The sequence below is a fragment of the Diaphorina citri genome, unplaced genomic scaffold (assembly GCF_000475195.1).
Source record: "Diaphorina citri unplaced genomic scaffold, Diaci psyllid genome assembly version 1.1 scaffold1246, whole genome shotgun sequence".
NCBI lineage: Eukaryota > Metazoa > Arthropoda > Insecta > Hemiptera > Psyllidae > Diaphorina > Diaphorina citri.
The window spans coordinates 43589-64157 of NW_007378675.1; the positions used below are offsets into that span (position 1 = coordinate 43589).

Here is a 20569-nt window from a genome sequence, read left to right on the forward strand (position 1 = left end):
ATTTGTTCACTATGATGAAGTATAATGTACAAACAACCAATATATGCGATTATATTATCAAGCCATCTTGTTTTCATTTGTCAAATATTTCAAGTGCAGCACACACAGTACATATGTGATTGAACGAACAAAAAGAGTTCCAAGTTTGAGAGTTGAAATTCACAAAACTATCTACCTACTAATAATCAAATAAATGTAAAGAAGAAAAACAGAACAAGTAGGTACATACAAGTCATCGATTATTTTTTAATTTAATTTATTAATTTATATTCAGTGATTAAATCAACCTAGTTTTAATTTAAACCCAATTCAGATAACTAAAAAGAAATTGTTTGAAAATAATAGGCGTGAATCACATTATTTTATAGAAGACAGTATAAGCTCGCATGGGTTGAAATCCATCTGGATAAAAACATAGTTTACATTTGCTCTGAGAACATTTCACAAACATAGATAAACAGGAACTTTATGGGTGGAACTTTATGGGTGAAGTGAGAAAATTAAACTTGGAAGACCCGATTTCACTATCACCATTGACTAGTTGAAATCATCATTAATATAGATCAATTAAAATATATTAAGTAAATTAAAATAGAGAATCTCTCTTAACTGGAGGCTATTCCATAAAAAATATTTGTGAAATGTCTTACGTAAAGTTGCTTGATTAACTACATAGAACCCAAATGTTCTCAGATATGAAGTCCTCTATCTTAATATTTACTTGAATTGGTCAGAAGTAACAATGACATTGGGCCTTTATTAAGCTGACAAAGCTGATGAAGAAGTAGAAACCTTATATCAAGATCTACAAAGTCTCCTAAGAACAACGAAGCCACAAGACGTAACTATCATCATGGGCGACTTCAATGCCAAAGTGGGGAGGGAAGCAGTGGATGGATGTACGGGAAATTTTGGACTTAGTGACAGGAACGAACGAGGAGATAGATTAATAGAGTTTTGTCATTTGTCATGAATACAATTAAACTACCAAAACGAAGATTATACACCTGGAAGTCACCACGTCACCAGCCGATGGATATAACAACAGAATTGTAAGAAATCCAGTGTTGCTAGGAAGTTTTGACCAAATATCCATTTTTTCCCACTCGGCTCAAGAAATATCCCACTGAAAATCCCACTTCCATTGAGCACATTAATGCGACTTGGGGCTTACTGCTGGGGTAAAGGGACTATTCAAAATTCAATCCTATTTGGGCAGTATAAAATAGTCATTAATTATTATTTGAGCTCCTAAACCCAACCTATGTATGTCCTCTAATCTGACTACCTATAATTATAAAAATTGAAAATTAATGTTCCAGCCACATAAATAGCAAGAAAACAAAAAGCATTTTATGTATGAGTAAAAAAAGGCTTTTTTTTCTATTTATTCATTCTTTTGTAGTCTCAGTATTTATCTTCCTCGGGAACATCATTTTCTATATTATTGATTATTGTACATCTTGGCATTGTAAAGTGACATCATGTTATCAGTAATAGGGAATGTATTGTCTTTTGAACTATAAGAATACTTAATGAAGTGTTTGAATGTGTCTACAAAACTATCTGTTTCCATCTAACCTGAAGGATTAGCTAGACCAAGAGTGTTGTACGGTGCACCATGGAGCATATGAGCTTTAAAATGCATTCGAGGAAAAATCATGACTGGTGGAAGAATATTTCCATCTGTTCTCACAGTGAAGCATGTCGTTACCAAAGTGCCCCTTTCTTGGGACTTAAACTTGGATACAGCTCTCATGTTCTTTGGAGCAATGGCACGTGGATTTTTCTGAACTGTCAATGTTTTTGTCTCATCTAAATTGAAAATTCGTGAGAGATTGTTCAGCCTTGGTTCTTTTTCTAGAATTATTCGATAATTGTTGAAAAAAGATTCAACATTGTGCTTGTCAAATGATGTGGCTCTAGCAAGACTGCATCCTTCTGGTGATCTCAAACTCAAATTATTTCTTGTCAAGAAGGACTTTTGTTGTCCTCTTTTCACGAAAAAACGGCTTGATGAAATTTTTTGTGCTTGTAGAGAAGAGTACTGAGGGTGACATAGGCTATTTAAATTTGAACTCGTGGCACTGGGGACATCAAAGGTACATACACGTAAACATAACCCATTTCGTCTATGTACTCAATTTCGTTCCCAAACTTTTTTTTTTCCTTCTTCCAATTGTGAACTCTCCGCGGCCCCTTTACTACCTATATTTTATGTGATCTCCCCGGGGGCCGTGAAGTGCCGCGGACCTCAGTTTGGGAATCACTGCTCTAGAGAGGATACTCCGTTGGTTAACAATCCGTGTAAATTTCGTGCTTTCCTCTTAACTCAACCATGACCTAAGTTTTCATCATGGCTATCGTGGCATTTTATCAGAAAATCCGAAACTGGATAGTGTATGTGCAGTACGGTGCAATATGTATAACGTAGTAATGTTGTAATTTCTCCCACCTATTTAAAACTATTGTTTCCTTTTTTATGCAAAAGGTAAAATTATAGACGAATTTTATAACCATAACAATCTCCAAGTTTTGTCATGTCGTCAGCTTTAAGCCAGGACCTTTGAGTTTCCTTTATGGTTATGAGGAAACTCAAAAATTTTCAATAGCCTTTCTTTTTTGCAATCCATTTTCATGTTCTGCTTTATTTAGTCTGATAACTGTAGGTCAATTTTCAGCTCGGTTTTCATAATGTGGGCAGGTATTTCCTTTTTTCTTCTTTTATTGTTATTAATTGAATTTCTTATTGAGTTTCTGTTATCATAAGCCTTGGGATCGTGCACATTACGGCCAGGTTGAAATTGAAAGAACATGTCTTGTATCCCGAAGCGGAAAAAATTCGAGAAGCATAATGCATCTGCCTCCCAAGATTCCGAATTCACGTTAACACCACCACTCTACAATTCCACACCGATGGCACATAATATTCATAAGAATGGCAAAAGACATCAATCTTAGCCCGACATTCACGAAATAAAAATCTAGATATTCATGGAACATCTAATCTAATCTAATATTTCACCTTTATTAAAAAGAAACATTAATTTGGAATGTAGAGACTTGGGGACACTATACATAACATGAGGTTAAAATACATGTTTCACACAAGTCTAGAACATTGAGATACACAGAGATACATGACAGTCATTTGGGAATTTCCCACGTAAATTTATAAATTAAATTAAGATGTACCCTTGAAGTTCCATCTTTATTAAAAAGAAACATTTACTTGGAATGTAGAGACTTGGGGACACTATACATAACATGAGGTTAAAATACATGTTTCACACAAGTCTAGAATATTGAGATACACAGAGATACATGACAGTCATTTGGGAATTTCCCACGTAAATTTATAAATTAAATTAAGATGTACCCTTGAAGTTCCAGACTTTTGTTAACACACTAGAAAAATATACATGGAAATGGAAAAGATTTTGATAACTAGAGAATTAGAATAGTAACAGCTAAGGTCCGGGGCTAAAATTCCATGATGAAATCCATGTTAAAGTTCTGAGCATACTTGGCTACCATTCGGACACACAAGCAGACACTGAATAGTCCAACATTTATTTCATCATGAGACTGTAGACCTGGGGTGAGTAGATATAACTAGAGAATTAGAATAGTAACAGCTAAGGTCCGGGGCTAAAATTCCAAGATGAAATCCATGTTAAAGTTCTGAGTATACTTGGCTACCATTCGGACACACAAGCAGACACTGAATAGTCCAACATTTATTTCATCATGAGACTGTAGACCTGGGGTGAGTAGAGTATAAATGCAGTCACTCTCACAAAGAAAATTCATAGCTGTTTCCTCTTGGAGGAAGAAAAATTAAAACTCATGATTGTATTAGCCGTCACCTGTTGTATATGGTATTGTATTACCATTACCAGTGATAGTTACATAACCGTCTCTCAAGACCCTATAAACTAATTAAATTAAATGATGTAGCAATTTAGGTAAGTGTTACATTTAGGAACTTCACTCATAAAGTCTTATACTAATGCAAATGATAAATATTATATTATTATAACACTTGTACAACCAGCTATAAGTAAGTTACATATATGAACTTCACCTGTTGTACAACTTGCAGTAAACTATGTGGACTTCATCTGTTGAACTAGTGCAAGTGGTAAGTTATATGGTGTACATGGCACAGAATATTCATATGAATGGCAAAAGACATCAATCTTAGCCCGACATTCACGAAATAAAAATCTAGATATTCATGGAACATCTAATCTAATCTAATATTTCATTTAGTAATTTTATCAAACTTAGCCATTGCCTGTCCTAAGCCAGGATGAGAAAGGAGGAAGGATAAAGGAGTAACACCTTTTAAAAAAACCAGGGTTCAGCTGGCCCGGTAATTTACTTCAGTGTATTAGGAGTCCCAGTTTGAAATACAATATTGTTCCCTACAACGCCGCCAACGTTACTACGGTTACTGAAGAGGAACTGGAAGTAGACAAGTTCCCTAAATCGGCGCTAGCATTTTTCAAGCTGAAAACTGGACAGTCGAAGGCAGAATGGAAGGAGTTAGACGTGGAGGAAAAGGAGAAATGGAAGAAGAAGTTCGAGAAGAAGCGGAAAAAATTCGAGAAGCATAATGCATCTGCCTCCCAAGATTCCGAATTCACGTTAACACCACCACTCTACAATTCCACACCGATGGCACAGAATATTCATAAGAATGGCAAAAGACATCAATCTTAGCCCGACATTCACGAAATAAAAATCTAGATATTCATGGAACATCTAATCTAATCTAATATTTCATTTAGTAATTTTATCAAACTTAGCCATTGCCTGTCCTAAGCCAGGATGAGAAAGGAGGAAGGATAAAGGAGTAACACCTTTTAAAAAAACCAGGGTTCAGCTGGCCCGGTTGATAGCACCCTGTAAGGGCTCCTTGACAGGGTTACAGTTGAAAACCGGCCAATGGCTGAAAGGGCGGAAGAGAATCTACAAGGAATCCAACGACCTGACAGGCAGAAGAGCCAACAACTGGTGTAGGGCAGCAGCAACATCAGTATCAGGCGGAGGCTGAAAATGAATGACGTTGGAAAGGTTTCGTACTGGAGACATGCAAGCAGAGCTGAGTCAGCGGTATGGTTGTATCACTGCGATGTGGAAGGAGACGGAAGACCCACCGCATAATTATTCCGAGAAAAAATCATTATGGCTGGAAAAAAATTATACAATGGCCCCTAGTTCCCGGCAGACCTTAGATGGTCGGGGGGTGCGAAGAATCTCCGGTTCAGCCATGAAGATTGCTACTTGGAATGTCCGAAGTTTGTATGCGCCTGGTAAACTAGAAAATACACTAAAAGAAATGGAGAGAACGAACATCAATTTACTTGGCATCAGTGACACCCAATGGATTGGATCAGGCAGCAAAGTAGTGGGTGAAAACGGAAATGTGATCTATTACATTACTCTAGCATCCAGTGGTGTTTTCCTCTTGTCTAGTAAACCATCAAGCTGTCAAATGGGTGGACAAGGAAGCAGTATTAATATTATTTAGGTACCTACTAGTAATTTTTTGAACTGTAGAACTTGCTAAAAATAATTATTATAAAACAATCTGGAGCTACCATAGGCAAGATTATTCACCTACCTTCTCAGCTTGTGGCACAGTTCTGGGGAATCCATCAAGTAGGAATCCATTTTGACACTCGGGTTTATCCAGATTATTACTAATCAAATCTACCACTAGCTCATCACTGACCAGCTTCCCTGAAAATGAAAAATAAAGAGGTGAGTTTACAACAATAGATAACAAGTGGTTGTTATTACATTGATTTATATGCCCATTAAATCTTTTGTACCTAGAACTAAATAAACATTAGAAATTCCACGATAACCTACATGCACAGGGAATTAATTTGGTGGATGAACTATTGATACCTAGGCTTCTTACTCCTGAAAATGAAAAATAAAGAGGTGAGTTTACAACAATAGATAACAAGTGGTTGTTTTTACATTGATTTATATGCCCATTAAATCTTTTGTACGTAAAACTAAATAAACATTAGAAATTCCACGATAACCTACATGCACAGGGAATTAATTTGGTGGATGAACTATTGATACCTAGGCTTCTTACCGGCATCCATGGTTTCTTTCAACTTCTTGCCGAGATTGGACCCAGACGACACTTCAGCTCGTAACATATCCCCCGTTGATAAGTGGCATACACAATATTTCTTGGCAAAGAGAGGGGCCTGAAAAATGAGTCAAAAATGTATTTTTAATGATGCATAGAATATTCAAACAAAGTGAGAGTAACATGACAATTTCCCTTAAATTTATCTTCCGACTTCTTATTCTACCATTGAGACTGATCTATACTACAGTCAGAAATGATAAATGGATCTACCAGAGTCAACGCCTAGGTAGGTACTATTGGGTTTAGTCACTTTCTCTTCCTTTACTTACCTGAGTTCCCTTGCCGGAACCTGGAGGTCCAAGTAAGATGGCATTGCAAAGTGAGAGTAACATGACAATTTCCCTAAAATTTATCTTCCTACTTCTTATTCTACCATTGAGACTGATCTATACTACAGTCAGCAATGATAAATGGATCTACCAGAGTCAACGCCTAGGTACTATTGGGTTTAGTCACTTTCTCTTCCTTTACTTACCTGAGTTCCCTTGCCGGAACCTGGAGGTCCAAGTAAGATGGCATTGACTCCAGTGCTCTCATGAGATTCTTTAGGTAGAGGATAAGCTAGAGGGGCCATACTGAAGTAGAACAAACTAAACCAACACAAATGTCCAAGGATCAAGATTTCATAGCTCAACTTTTCACCTTTTATCACCTTAGAAATTTCAAGTTTTTGGTGATTTGTGATTCCAGTTTTTTAACTTTTTTGTTATCATTCAAGGAGGTGACAGCGTACTGGATAAGTGAACTTATGTATGGGAATAATGCAGCGTATACTGCACATTGCATATCTCAATGTAAAATTTCAGGCGACCACAAAAAAATATAGTTTTCAACACAATCTGATATTATAGAGGTTAGAGGTTGAATGTACGGCACCAGTTCCAAATGAATAAAATTACTGAAGTGAAGTTAGGCAACGTTGTGCGTGGTTAGTATCCGGATGGGTGGGTGACTATCTCGCAATCACGTGCTGCTGGTACCTAGTGCTGTATCGTACGGTATTCGATTACCTATGTGACTTTTACGGCTGGACCAATCAGATTCAGCTTTGGACGTAAACACTTGCTCCACAAAGCGAAATCCTACAATCTCATTGGTTCAGCCATGTTTTGTTTCACATAATGTAATATCATAGGTACTGGTTTTTCCAGGGTCTACTCGGGTAGGAATGGGGTGTAAAATCCCCGTCCCTCGCCGGACCACATTTTTACTTTCCTTATCCTATAGGAAGGAAAGTAATGTAATCGGGTCAAAAATTTCGATGGTCAGTTTATAGTGTCAAAACACGTTTTGAGGTCCCTAGAGCCTAAATCCAAAGTTTCAACCATTGGTCCGTGTGTCTGTCTGTAAACAAAATATCTCGAGAACGGTAAGAGTAGAGACTTGAAATTTGGTATGTAGCTGTCAAATGTGACAAGGATGCGACACGAAACTTTTGGTTAAGATCGGTGCAACAATTGGCGGCATTTTACCGCTTTTTGGTGGTTTTCGTTGTAATTTAACAATATATCGGGAACGGTAAGAGCTAGAGACTTGAAATTTGGTATGTAGTTTACAAAAATGTGACAAGGGTGCAACTCAAAATGTTTGGTTGAGATAGGTGCTGCGGTTGGCGGTATATTGACCGCTTTTTGGCGGTTTTTGACCTTTTTTTTGGCAGTTTTCAGCTACCTATACCGACTAAATTGTTAGAGATATTGTAAAAGTTTGGCTATAAGAACAAGAACACCCAAAATAAGCGGAATAAGTGCATCAGCCAGTTATCAGGGTGGATAAAAACTAAGGTCCAAATAGCAATTATACGGGCAGTGTCCCTGAGGCTGCGAGGGACCCGGTACAAGGCCAGAAGTTTGAACTTGGAAGATGGAGCAGGGGTTCCCTAGTGTGATGTGATCTGTTTACGTTTTCCCCCAAGTTCACAAGATTCTCAGCGTTAATAACAGTGAAAAATCGCGTACAATCTGTGTGATTTCTATTATTGCAGGCATTTTTTCTACTTTTAAAAGTTCATTTTCTGCTCTTTTAGCACATTTCCTACTAACTCAAGTGTCTTCTCTACTCATTCGAACATACCTATTTTCTACTCTTGCTTGCTGTTTTTGTTCTGAACCGTTTTTTTCTCTTCTAAATTAAAAACGGAGTACTTAGTTAACTGTTAACTTCCTCTATCTCCGAACTTGTGTCTCGTGTGCCATTTAACTTGCAAAGATTCTTATCCTACTGACTGGTGTAGTTGTAAAATATGAAATAAATTGGAATCGTTGCTAAATGGAACTGTTTTTTTTTTTTCCTTTTTTTTTCATTCCAAATGACTGCAGAGATGTTCTCAGAAGCATGTTGACTCTACTATATTGCTACATATAACTATCTTCATGTTGACTGTGCTATCTATATCTTCAGGACTTCAGCACTAAACTAAACAGCTTTTCCTTTTCACGACGTTAGTACTTATCTCTATTAATTATCTACTGAATAGAAGTGAACAAACGGAGTGAGTTCTGTGTTTCAACTCCACGTTTTTACTTTCCTTATCCTATAGGAAGGAAAGTAATGTAATCGGGTCAAATTTTCGATGGTCAGTTTTTAGTGCCAAAACACGTTTTGAGTTCTCCAGAGCCTAAATACAAAGTTTCAGCCATTGGTCCGTGTGTCTGTCTGTCCTTCCGTCTGTATGCCTGTCCTTCTGTCTGTCTGTCTGTAAACAAAATATCTCGACAACGGTAAGAGCTAGAGAAATGAAGTTTGGTATGTAACTATCAAGTGTGACAAGGATGCGACACGAAACTTTTGGTTAAGATCGGTGCAACTCTGGGCGGCATTTTGATCGCTTTTTGGCGGTTTTCAGCTATACCGACTAAACGGTTAGAGATATTGTAAAAGTTAGGGTAGAAGATTACCCAAGTAAGCATCATTCAATAGGTTAAGGAAAGTCGTGTGATGTTCACACCAGATTTTTTGCATTTAGTTTGTTTGTAAATCTCATTGTCTGTTTGTTCCACGATAACTCTGGGACGGTTTGTCCGATTCTGGTAAAATTTGCCATCCAACAAGCTTGACACAGGAAATTCGCTCATTAAGTGAACTGACGGGGCCTTCGGGGTACGGGTACCGGAGCTTTCCCTAGTCTAAGAGTTAACTGAACGACTAATAACCTCATTAATGTAGCACGTTAACAGAACATCTCAGTTTATTAAATGGAGTTGGAACATAACACCTAAAGTTCTAAAAAGCCTCTAAAAGTTTTCTGGTTCTTAAGCATCAGCCACAGAACATAAAAGCCAGCTGTTCTCCTAATCCCAAGAATTAATTAGAACATTGGCCTTCAAGTTGAAAGTAGCAGTTAGCAACATGCTACTTCATAGTACATAGCAAAATGCTACTCATATGTAATGTCAAGTTGAAATATGAAGAAGAGAGAGGGACTGTAAATAGTTATATTCCCTGCGTTTCCTGTAAAATCTGTAAATGAAGGAGGGATTTCCTTCTCTCCCTGTGTAGGGAGGGATTCCTGTAAATGAGGAGAGGGAGAGGTAGAGGCTCTCCTATATATACAGGATGATTCAAAAGTCCCTCCTAATACCTCTTGTAGGTCCCTTCTTGTAGGATTCTTCAATTCTTCTCCTGACCCCTCTAGTAGGATTTCTGACACACCCTGTACAGGAAGGAACTCCCACCCCACTGTGGTAAGACTAACTACTCATACGTGCAGTAACTAAGGGTATACAATTATTATTATCATATATGTTAGGGTGCAACGCCGGATTCACGCAAAAAAGGGGGGGAAGAAGCACGTTTACAAAATGAATCAACCCCGAAATTCAGAGTAGATTAAATGGGGGAAAATAAGCAAAGAAAAATAGTTTCGCCCACAGAATGATCTAAGGTCGAGTTTTAGCACCGTGAAATGCCTCAGGATTGAACTCAATCCTGGGTAAGGGTGAACCTGGGTATCAAGTACAATTATTATAGGGAAATCCTCGTTTCATCTCAATCCTGAGATGAAACAAAAGCAATGTATGAATTAGAACAAGCTGGGTCCGTCCCTCCGGGAATTTTTTGTGCATATGATCGCGCTTCGCGCTCCCTTTTTTACGGTAGCGCTGCGCACTCCCGGGGCTTCGCGGTTGTGCATGCGGTCGCGCTTCGCGCTCCTTTGTTTACGGTTAAGAAAAAATTCACGTTTTTTGACATAAATGACCTCAAATCTTGAAATTTGTCGCGACGATCTTTCCCGAATTTGAGCATTTTGGAATAGATCACTGTGTGAATTCGGCGTCCGAGCCTAACATACATACGAAAGCAGAAGTGCAGAAAGGGTCTCATTTTACACGGCTTGAGATATTTAAGTTTTTCAAGTGGGACATAACATAAACCTTTCAAACTTTTCCTCGATAAAAACAAACAGTCCTCCCCACCTTCCCCTCTCCTTGTCCTCCCCCTCTCTCTTCCTGCTTCCTATCTCTCCTTCTTTCCCTCGCTAAAGATTCATGCTGTTGAAAAGATGAAATTAATTTTTTTACGACTCCTGGTGAAAAGCGGGCAGCGAGCAGTTTTGGGGCGTTTTAGTTTTGGGAATTGTACTTAATATCGAGTTAATGAGCAGAACAGTAGCAGTATTGTGAACATGCCCGTCTGGTACCCTTGGGGTAGAGGTGCTTTCATGGAACGAATGAAGTGAGGCCTGAGACTTGAGCTGTGTCCACACGCCGCGCCGTCGATCGACAAGGTGACTCTATGTTGTCGAAGCAGTATACGATTTCAATCGACATTATTATTATTATTTGAATGTTCTCATTTATTTTTAAATGGTATTTAACAGATACATCTATGGGCTAACAAAGCAAACATAGATGTCATGTGTTAAGCTTGAATGTTCGTACCAAATGTATTCCCCGAAGCCCGAACACCAAATTCGAAGTCTTCCCATTAGGTATTATACTACTGAGGTTGGTAAACTTATAGAGAAATCAGCCATCTTGAATCTTTTTTTTTAACATTTATTTTAAGAGGGGACTAACATCTTAGGTCTTTGCCCCTCTGAAAATAACGCTCATCTTGAATCTTAATCGTAGCCAATCGCAAGTATCGTAATGTTGAGCCCGGAGTGAAGTACCTATATTTATTCTCTGCCACGTGCCACTTAATATCGAATCTCTCAGGCAAAAGTTTCAGGAAAGTAAATCGTAAATACAGAAATGTATTAGGAGTAGATTGAATTGTTTTCTCTCTTTGATTGAATCTAACTACTATGTACTTTGTACTTATGCTCTAACAGTGAACTGCTGAACTCAGGACAAACTAAAGGAAAAATCGTCCACTTAAAACTTGGACCTCGGTTCGTTCGGTATAAATTATTTTAACTCTCCAGGTTTGCTACCAAGGCAGGTTCAAATGGAATGAAAGGAGTTTGACTTGCAGAGTTCTAGTTCTTTTTCATTTTGTATTCCTAACCAATTCGCCGCTACTTTCCATCATACTCAGCCCTTGCAAAAGCCTACGGCCTTAATTAGCTGTGATGGAATTCTCTCTCTCCATTCAGTTCCAGCTTGTTTACAGCTTTTTATTTTATTTTGAAAACTTTTTTCCCTCAAAAAGGAGTAAAGCAATCATCTTCAGTACTCTGATAACTCACTACACCAAGATATTGGAAATTGTCGTGTTCTTGCTATCTTGGTAAGAAGTTTCACACCTTAGATTTTATAAAACCCGAGTCCCACTTTACGTTCAAGTTATGCTCCAGTCACAATAAGTTCATTGAACGGTCAAATCTGTAAGGCTCGTTTCACACGTATACAATTCGTTTTGATTTTCGGTCCATTCCGATAGGTGTGAATCGAGTTTTAATTCGGACAGAAATGAACCGAAAACGAACCAATTTGCTAATCTCTTACAGCAGGTAGCTATAGGTGGGTATTATACTTTACTGTGTTCATTTCAAAGGCTTGTTTGAGTAGAAGTTGAAATCAAAGGAAACAATTGCAGGAGAGAAGTGGGAAGAACGAATAAGGATGGAGGGGAAGGAGAAGAAGGATAAGGATGACAACGAGAGGAAGAGGAGGAGAACAAAAGCAAGAGGAACAAAAGCAAGAGCGCGACTGTAAACAAGGAAGCGCGCAGCGCGACCCTATGATCAACCCCACGAAGCCCCGGGAGCGTGCAACGCGACCGTAAACAAGGGAGCGCGAAGCGTGACCATATTATGCACAACCTCGCGAGGCCCCGGGAGCGCGCAGCGCGACCGTATACGCGACCTCCCGAGCACGCAGTGCGAGAAATAATAAGAAACTGATTATTAAACAAAGTATGTAGGTACATGGGTACTAATTTTCTTCAACCACGATCGAGTAAACTACGGGCAAAAAAATTCCCGGAGGGACGGGCCCAGCTTGTTATTGAGGTAAATACGTAAATATACATACATGGGTTTGAGTAACAATATGCAAAATGCATATAGGAAGCCATTCATTCAATATTGAGACATTTTCGAATGATATGAGTTATAGACATCAGGATCACCGACTTCTGAGCATATCCATTCTCCAATCTATTTTTCTGTATTCATCAGTCCCACATTTCTTTCAGACCATCGCTGTTATTTCTGTGGAGGTAAGAGCTAGAGACTTGAAATTTGGTATGTAGATGTCAAGTGTGACAAGGATGCGACACGAAACTTTTGGTTAAGATCGGTGCAACAATTGGCGGCATTTTATACCGCTTTTTGGTGGTTTTCGGTGTAATTTAACAATATTTCGGGAACGGTATGAGCTAGAGACTTGAAATTTCGTATGTAGTTTACAAATGTGACAAGGGTGCAACTCAAAATGTTTGGTTGAGATAGGTGCTGCGGTTGGCGGTATATTGACCGCTTTTTGGCGGTTTTCAGCTATACCGACTAAATTGTTAGAGATATTGTTAAAGTTTGGCTATAAGAACAAGAACACCCAAAATAAGCGTCATTCAATAGGATGAGGAAAGTCGTGTGATGTTCACACCAGATTTTTGTTAAAAGCGACGCGACGTTAACCCCATGTAACATAACTTCCTAGATTGGTGAATTTTCAATCTTTTACATCAGGATAAAATCCGCCCCGGGCGGGAATCGAACCCGCGGCCTAGCGCTTACAAAGCAGATGCACTACCAACTAAGCTAACTAGGCTGGCTATACTGTGACTTGAACGGCTGATGTGAATACTCCCATTTAATCGGCAGTAAGAAGATTCAATTTGGATTCGACTTGACCTACCCTAGTGAGATTCTGGCTTTTCGCAAAAAAATATCAATAGGTGAACACAAGACACATAATACCTGCCTCGGTGGCGTAGTGGTCAAGACGCTCGTTCAGGAATGCTTAAATGTTTGACCCCAGGGGAACATTTATGTATGTAGGAGTAGAACATCACTGCTAGGATTTTGTTGATTCTATTCGGTTTGTCAGTCCTGATTCATTAGAGTGGTACGCACATTTGTGTTGAGTGTCTCCTATAAACCCATTCCTTATTTTTTGTAGGTACTGGGAAAAATCGGAAAATCCCGAAATTCCAAACCGTTCCCGAGATATTGACGTTTTTTAGTCCCCCAATAGAAATACACGGGGAACACGCTTTGAGGCCAGCAAAACTTTTCCTGTGTTTAATGTTTTCTCTCGCTTTTAGTTTTCAGTTTTCATTTCTTCGAGACAAGACTCAGGGACGATATAAGTTCTCAGGGGCGAAGCCCCGGGAGCGCGAAGCGCGACCTAATGCACACCACGCGAAGTCCCGGGAGCGCGCAGCGCGACCGTAAACAAGGGAGCGCGAAGCGCGACCACATGCACAACCCCGCGAACCCTCGGGAGCGCGCAGCGCGACCGTAAACCATCTTTTACAGGCAATCAGATTGTTTAATTAAATCGTTTTTAATCTCAGATTGTAAAATAATTTTCAAGATCTTCTGCTAGAAGTGTAGGTACCTATGTACCTACCTATACAGATAGGCGTTAAAATAACCTGCCTTACCTACACGTACCTATCCATCATTAGAAACCATCCTTTCTCTTAAAAATAAATGGAGGGAATTAGAGAGACGCCTTTAATGTTAAATTAAGGAGAAAATTGTGTTTGCATAAAAAAAAGCTCCTGAAAATACCGCAAGCTTGAGACAAAAATATTAGAAACTCGTGTTCTAGCAAATGAGTTGGGGATTATTGTTGGGTCTTGGTCTGGGTAGAGAAACTAATACCCTACCGCCTATCCTATACCTATAATCTTTTACAGGCAATCAGATTGTTTAATTAAATCGTTTTTAATCTCAGATTGTAAAATAATTTTCAAGATCTTCTGCTAGAAGTGTACCTACCTACCTATACAGATAGGCGTTAAAATAACCTGCCTTACCTATCCATCATCAGAAACCATCCTTTCTCTTAAAAATAAATGGAGGGAATTAGAGAGACGCTTTAATGTTAAATTAAGGAGAAAATTGTGTTTGCATAAAAAAAAAGCTCCTGAAAATACCGCAAGCTTGAGACAAAAATATTAGAAACGCGTGTTCTAGCAAATGAGTTGGGGATTATTGTTGGGTCCTGGTCTGGGTAGAGAAACTAATACCTACCCTACCGCCTATCCTATATATACATAGGTACTTGAAGTAAATACTGCGGGAGCAATGATTTTCTCATTTAGAAAATTCCCAAATTTTAAACCCTTCTTTGTAATAATACCTAACAGTCTTGAGTGGAAGTGGAAGGTTAACGTTATAACGTCTAGAGCGTTCTCTTCCACCTGACCTTTAAGCCTGGTACCTACCTACATAGGTACTCTAAGAATTTTTCTTACTATCAGAGCGAATTAGTTCTGTTTGTGTGAGCATGATGAAACTGTGTGATTGATTCGACTTGATCATAATATTTGGTTGTAAGGAATATCATAGTGTGCGTATGCATACCAGGCTTTAGAACTTTAGAGCTACAGTAAGTTGCTGATATTAGGTATCTACATAAATGAGGATGAAATTTAAAAAACCTATTTCTGAGAAACTGGGATTCCTTCTGAAAATAGAAACCCTTCCGTTGCCAAGCGAGCGTCTTGAATTCTACGCCACCAAGGCAAATTAACGTATTTAATATATTAGGAAGGTATTAGTTTGAATGAAAGTTGGACAGGTTGGCACGATGTGATGGACGGGATGGTAGGTACTTATATCTACGTACGTATACCTAATTGATAGACAACAATATAATGTATTCATTCCTTAGGCTAGGAGATAGGAATAGAATATTATACACTAACGTGACGTGAGATTTTCAAAAGCGGAAGAAATAAATCCATATACTCATATAGGATTATAAGTACAGCCAATCTGTTGGTGGTCTTACAATCCAGGTTGAATTATTATTTTGCATTTTCAGTAATCTCATAATCTGTAAGTGGGAAAGTCAGTGAGATTATCTTCGATCATAATTTCTGGAATGTAATTAATTTGTGTGGATATTTTGAATGATTTTTTTTCTTTTTTTTTTTCACTAAATTAAACAGAGGCAGCTTTTTACACATCATGCATGGATGGAACAAGCTGGGCCCGTCCCTCCAGGAATTTTTTAGCCCGTAGTATATTCGATCGAGGTTAAAGAAAATCAGTACCTATGTACCTAATATGTTTAATATTCAGTTCACTATTATTATTGATTTGATTTTACTTTCATGTACTAATTAAATTAAATGATGTAGCAATTTAGGTAAGTGTTACATTTAGGAACTTCACTCATAAAGTCTTATACTAATGCAAATGATAAATTGTACAACCAGCTATAAGTAAGTTACGTCCATTTTCATGTTCTGCTTTATTTAGTCTGATAACTGTAGGTCAATTTTCAGCTCGGTTTTCATAATGTGGGCAGGTATTTCCTTTTCTCTTCTTTCATTGTTATTAATTTGTAAGTTACATATATGAACTTCACCTGTTGTACAACTTGCAGTAAACTATGTGGACTTCATCTGTTGAACTAGTGCAAGTGGTAAGTTATATGGTGTAGTACTAGTAATAGAATCAGTTGTAGCACTACTTGATCTTAGGGTTAGATGAAGAGAACTTGGTCTTTACGTTGCTTGGTGCAATTTTGAAATACTCGGTCTATCATGTTGAACACTTCCCGAGAAGATTTGGCTGCGTCCACTTGGTAATGAAGGCCTGAAATATTGAGACAGGACTTTAATTAGGACTTGTTACCTTTAGATAGGACAAAATTATTACACCCTAATTAGGGAAAATTAGTGGTTTGGTGGAAGAGCTCATGTAAGTGAGAACCCTGTCACTTAGAGCCCAAAAAAACCCTGTGGGTTATTAGCAGTAGGGTAAGAGCCTGGGGAGAGATGTTATTAGGTACTTGGCAAACATTGAATAACCAGAAAGCAAGATTTACAATCAAATTTCATGATCTTTTTTTCTTTTTGGATCTTGAGACTTCCAACATGGAAAGCGTGTTACAAACTCACCTTTCTTCTGATAGTAATCAACTAATGGTGTGGTTTGCTTATGATAAGATTCAAGACGTTTCTTCAAAGCTTCTGCATTATCATCAGATCTCTTTATCAGGGGTTCTCCAGTAACCTGAAATGAAAAGCACATACTTACTTACTTTCCGTGTCCAGAAACAAACTTGAACATCAGATCTTTTATTGTGTGTACTTAGTACTTATAGGCAAACAAGAGCTATGAACCAGTCTTGTTCATAGTATGAACCAGTACACATTCATAAGTATACAATAAAATAGCCATTTAGCCCGTTCTCCCTTTATTCCCAATATAATGTTTAAGTCACCCATCCATTTATTGGCCTTGCTCGGCGTAGCTTAACATAGGTGAGGCCAAAATCGGTCTTAAATTATCGATTGAAGTGTTATCTAAAACTTTCTCGCTTTGAGTTCATAGGCCGTCGCGACAAATTTCAAGATCAGAGCTCATTTGTGTGAGAAAATGTGAAAAAAATCCCCCGAAAACCAGTTTTTTTTGGCTTTATGGTTCTCTGGACAAAATTTGCACCATTTGCACCACCAATTTCGTGTTCCTGGTAAAAAGACCTTTAATTTGATATACATATATGTAGGTCGAACAGGTTTGGATAAGTCCTTCTATGGGGACAGACAGACACACAGACAGACAGACAGACGACACCGAAGCGAATACAATAGTCCGTCCACTATACCTTTTATTATTACTATTGTAATTTAATAAAGGAAGGACGGACTAAAAACGTACCTAAAATCGTCTAGTAGCAGTGTGGATTTTTACAAGAAGAATAAATATTGTCACTTTCGAAACAACATCGCCCAATAACCAATAACCATTCAGCTAACTTTTCAGAAAAATCAAGATTTTCTTCGTTTTAACTTTTCAAAAACCTTTTTGTAGGGTAAGGGGTGAAATATTTTTTGTTAGCAAATGTAAGATTATAGAGCACTGAAAATTCAACCTGATAAACTGTCAAAACCTGGGGCCCGGGCCCCTCACATATTAAAAAGAAAAAGGTCGTTGGGTAGATTTGTTACTTCAGTGTGGATATAATACTTATATCGGGCAGTGTCCCTGAGGCTGCGAGGGACCCGGTACAAGGCCAGAAGTTTGAACTTGGAAGATGGAGCAGGGGTTCCCTAGTGTGATGTGATCTGTTTACGTTTTCCCCCAAGTTCACAAGATTCTCAGCGTTAATAACAGTGAAAAATCGCGTACAATCTGTGTGTATATATATAAATAAAATAAATAGCGACTTCCGTGGTCTTAAGTGTATGATGATCACAATAAATTGTGTGTGATCTGTTTACGTTTTCCCCCAAGTTCACAAGATTCTCAGCGTTAATAACAGTGAAAAATCGCGTACAATCTGTGTGTATATATACTTAACTATCATAATGTTTTATCAACCTTTAGCTTTTTTTGTAAACCTTGAATGTACCCCTTGGCCAGATATACGAGTATTATTATTCTCATATATTTTCCTATCCTATTACGAAAATCCAATCCCAGAGGCACCTCTACATCAGAACTACTGCTTTGGTTATAGCGAATTAGTTCTGTTTGTGTGAGTATGATGAAACTGTGTGATTGATTCGACTTGATCATAATATTTGGTTGTAAGGAATATCATAGTGTGCGTATGCTTTAGAACTTTAGAGCTACAGTAAGTTGCTGATATTAGGTATCTACATAAATGAGGATGAAATTTAAAAAAACCTATTTCTGAGAAACTGGGATTCCTTCTGAAAATAGAAACCCTTCCGTTACCAAGCGAGCGTCTTGAATTCTACGCCACCAAGGCAAATAATTAACGTATTTAATATGTTAGGAAGGTATTATAGTTTGTATGAAAGTTGGACAGGTTGGCACGATGTGATGGACGGGATGGTAGGTAGGTACTTATATCTACGTATACCTAATTGATAGACAACATAATGGATTCATTTCTTAGGCTAGGAGATAGGAATAGAATATTATACACTAACGTGACGTGAGACTTTCAAAAGCGGAAGAAATAAATCCATATAGGATTACACGTATATGTAGGTACAGCCAATCTGTTGGTGGTCTTACAATCCAGATTTTTCTTTTTCTTCTACGACTTCTAGATCCCGAAATAAATCGATTTAAAAAATACCGGTAAATCGTGAACTTTGACGTCACGGCATACGCTCCCGTAGGCGAAGACGTCACATCAAATATCCCGAGCAAAGCTCCCTTTGACCTCAGATTTGGATTTTTCCCAACTTTTTACATAGGAATCGACCATTTATTTATAATTTTTACCCATTTGCAACTCCTCCATATGTTAACAGTAAAAAAATTCATTGTTCTCTCAAGTATGAATTGCACACTCATCTTGTTACAGCTATACACCTCAGATTTGGATTTTTTCCAACTTTTTACATAGGAATCGACCATTTATTTATAATTTTTACCCATTTGCAACTGCTCCATTATTATGTTAACAGTAAAAAAAATCATTGTTCTCTCAAGTATGAATTGCACAGTCATCTTGTTACAGCTATAACTAGAACTCATATCTCTTGCCATTTTGTTACAGCTGTTGATGCATACCTGTACCTAATAATAGCGCCTGGTACGCTGTATTGTCACATTGCTAATAATATGCATATACCTACATATATGATAATATGCATAACTATGATCACCGAGAAGGTATTATGCATATTTTAAATGGTAAATACGGGGAATTGTATGCTCAAATGCTTACAGGATGCGACAAAACAAACTGCTATGTCAGTGGTGTAGGTAGCGGACAAGATGCTCGCCTGGTATTAAAGAGGAGGCCGCAGGTTCGATTTCAGTCGAGGTTTGTCCGGTCTCTCAAGTTTTTCCCATCATACTGAAGTAGAACAAACTAAACCAACACAAATGTCCAAGGATCAAGATTTCATAGCTCAACTTTTCACCTTTTATCACCTTAGAATCTTAGAAATTTCAAGTTTTTGGTGATTTGTGATTCCAGTTTTTTACTTTTTTGTTATCATTCAAGGAGGTGACAGAGTACTGGATAAGTGAACTTATGTATGGGAATAATGCAGCGTATATTGCACATTGCATATCTCAATGTGAAATTTCAGGCGACCACAAAAAAAATATAGTTTTCAACACAATCTGATATAGAGGTTGAATGCACGGCACCAGTTCCAAATGAATTACTGAAGTGAAGTTAGGCAACCTTGTGCGTGGTTAGTATCCGGATGGGTGGGTGACTATCTCGCAATTTCCAGGGTCTACTCGGGTAGGAATGGGGTGTAAAATCCCCGTCCCTCACCGGACCACATTTTTACTTTCCTTATCCTATACCTCTTGCCATTTTGTTACAGCTGTTGATGCATACCTGTACCTAATAATAGCGCCTGGTACGCTGTATTGTCACATTGCTAATAATATGTATATACCTACATAAATATGATAATATGCATAACTATGATCACCGAGAAGGTATGCATATTTTAAATGGTAAATACGGGGAACTGTATGCTCAAATGCTCACAGGATGCGACAAAACAAACTGCTATGTCAGTGGTGTAGCGGACAAGATGCTCACCTGGTATTAAAGAGGAGGCCGCAGGTTCGATTTCAGTCGAGGTTTGTCCGGTCTCTCAAGTTTCTTCGGTCTTAAAAGTAACTATGTACCTACTAAGTAGGTAGGTATATGGTATACCTAGAATAAGTAGAAGAAGAAGAAGAAGAAGAAGAAGAAGAAGAAGAAGAAGAAGAAGAAGAAGAAGAGAGAAAGAGTAAAAGAAGAAGAAAGTCTTGTCAGAAGGTAACATTGAACCAAATCAAAACTCCCAAGTTAGGTATGTAGCTGGTTTCATTCGCCTTGTGTTTACTCTTGTTCAGCCAAGTGTAGCACTGCAACACAA

At 38.1% G+C, this 20569-nt stretch overlaps 3 protein-coding genes and 2 long non-coding RNA genes across 5 annotated transcripts; 1 reads left to right on the plus strand and 4 right to left on the minus strand.

Moving 5' to 3' along the window:
• Positions 1–218: 218 nt before the first annotated feature.
• LOC113469824 lies at positions 219–3191 on the minus strand. Its single transcript, XR_003393118.1, has 2 exons — positions 3026–3191; positions 219–754 (listed from the first exon to the last, which is right to left on the minus strand). It is a non-coding gene; the product is annotated as an uncharacterized LOC113469824 (long non-coding RNA).
• On the plus strand, positions 764–2453 carry LOC103514936 (craniofacial development protein 2; the record flags this gene model as incomplete). Its single annotated transcript, XM_008479852.3, is given in 1 exon segment — positions 764–2453. A coding segment is annotated over 1 exon segment (210 nt), but the record flags the coding sequence as incomplete, so codon positions are not given.
• A 133-nt stretch (positions 3192–3324) lies between the features above and the next one.
• On the minus strand, positions 3325–4124 carry LOC103514935. The gene is made up of 2 exons (XR_541669.3): positions 3765–4124; positions 3325–3596 (listed from the first exon to the last, which is right to left on the minus strand). It is a non-coding gene; the product is annotated as an uncharacterized LOC103514935 (long non-coding RNA).
• Positions 4125–4977: 853 nt separating this feature from the next.
• On the minus strand, positions 4978–6872 carry LOC103514940 (adenylate kinase-like). Its single transcript, XM_008479857.2, has 5 exons — positions 6660–6872; positions 6122–6239; positions 5633–5751; positions 5452–5496; positions 4978–5058 (listed from the first exon to the last, which is right to left on the minus strand). Exons 1-5 carry the CDS (start codon positions 6756–6758, stop codon positions 4978–4980), a joined length of 462 nt encoding a protein of 153 aa, XP_008478079.1. The 5' UTR covers positions 6759–6872.
• A 9269-nt stretch (positions 6873–16141) lies between these two features.
• LOC103514941 (adenylate kinase-like) lies at positions 16142–16787 on the minus strand. Its single transcript, XM_008479858.3, has 2 exons — positions 16655–16787; positions 16142–16349 (listed from the first exon to the last, which is right to left on the minus strand). Exons 1-2 carry the CDS (start codon positions 16785–16787, stop codon positions 16237–16239), a joined length of 246 nt encoding a protein of 81 aa, XP_008478080.1. The 3' UTR covers positions 16142–16236.
• Between the last annotated feature and the right edge of the window lie 3782 nt (positions 16788–20569).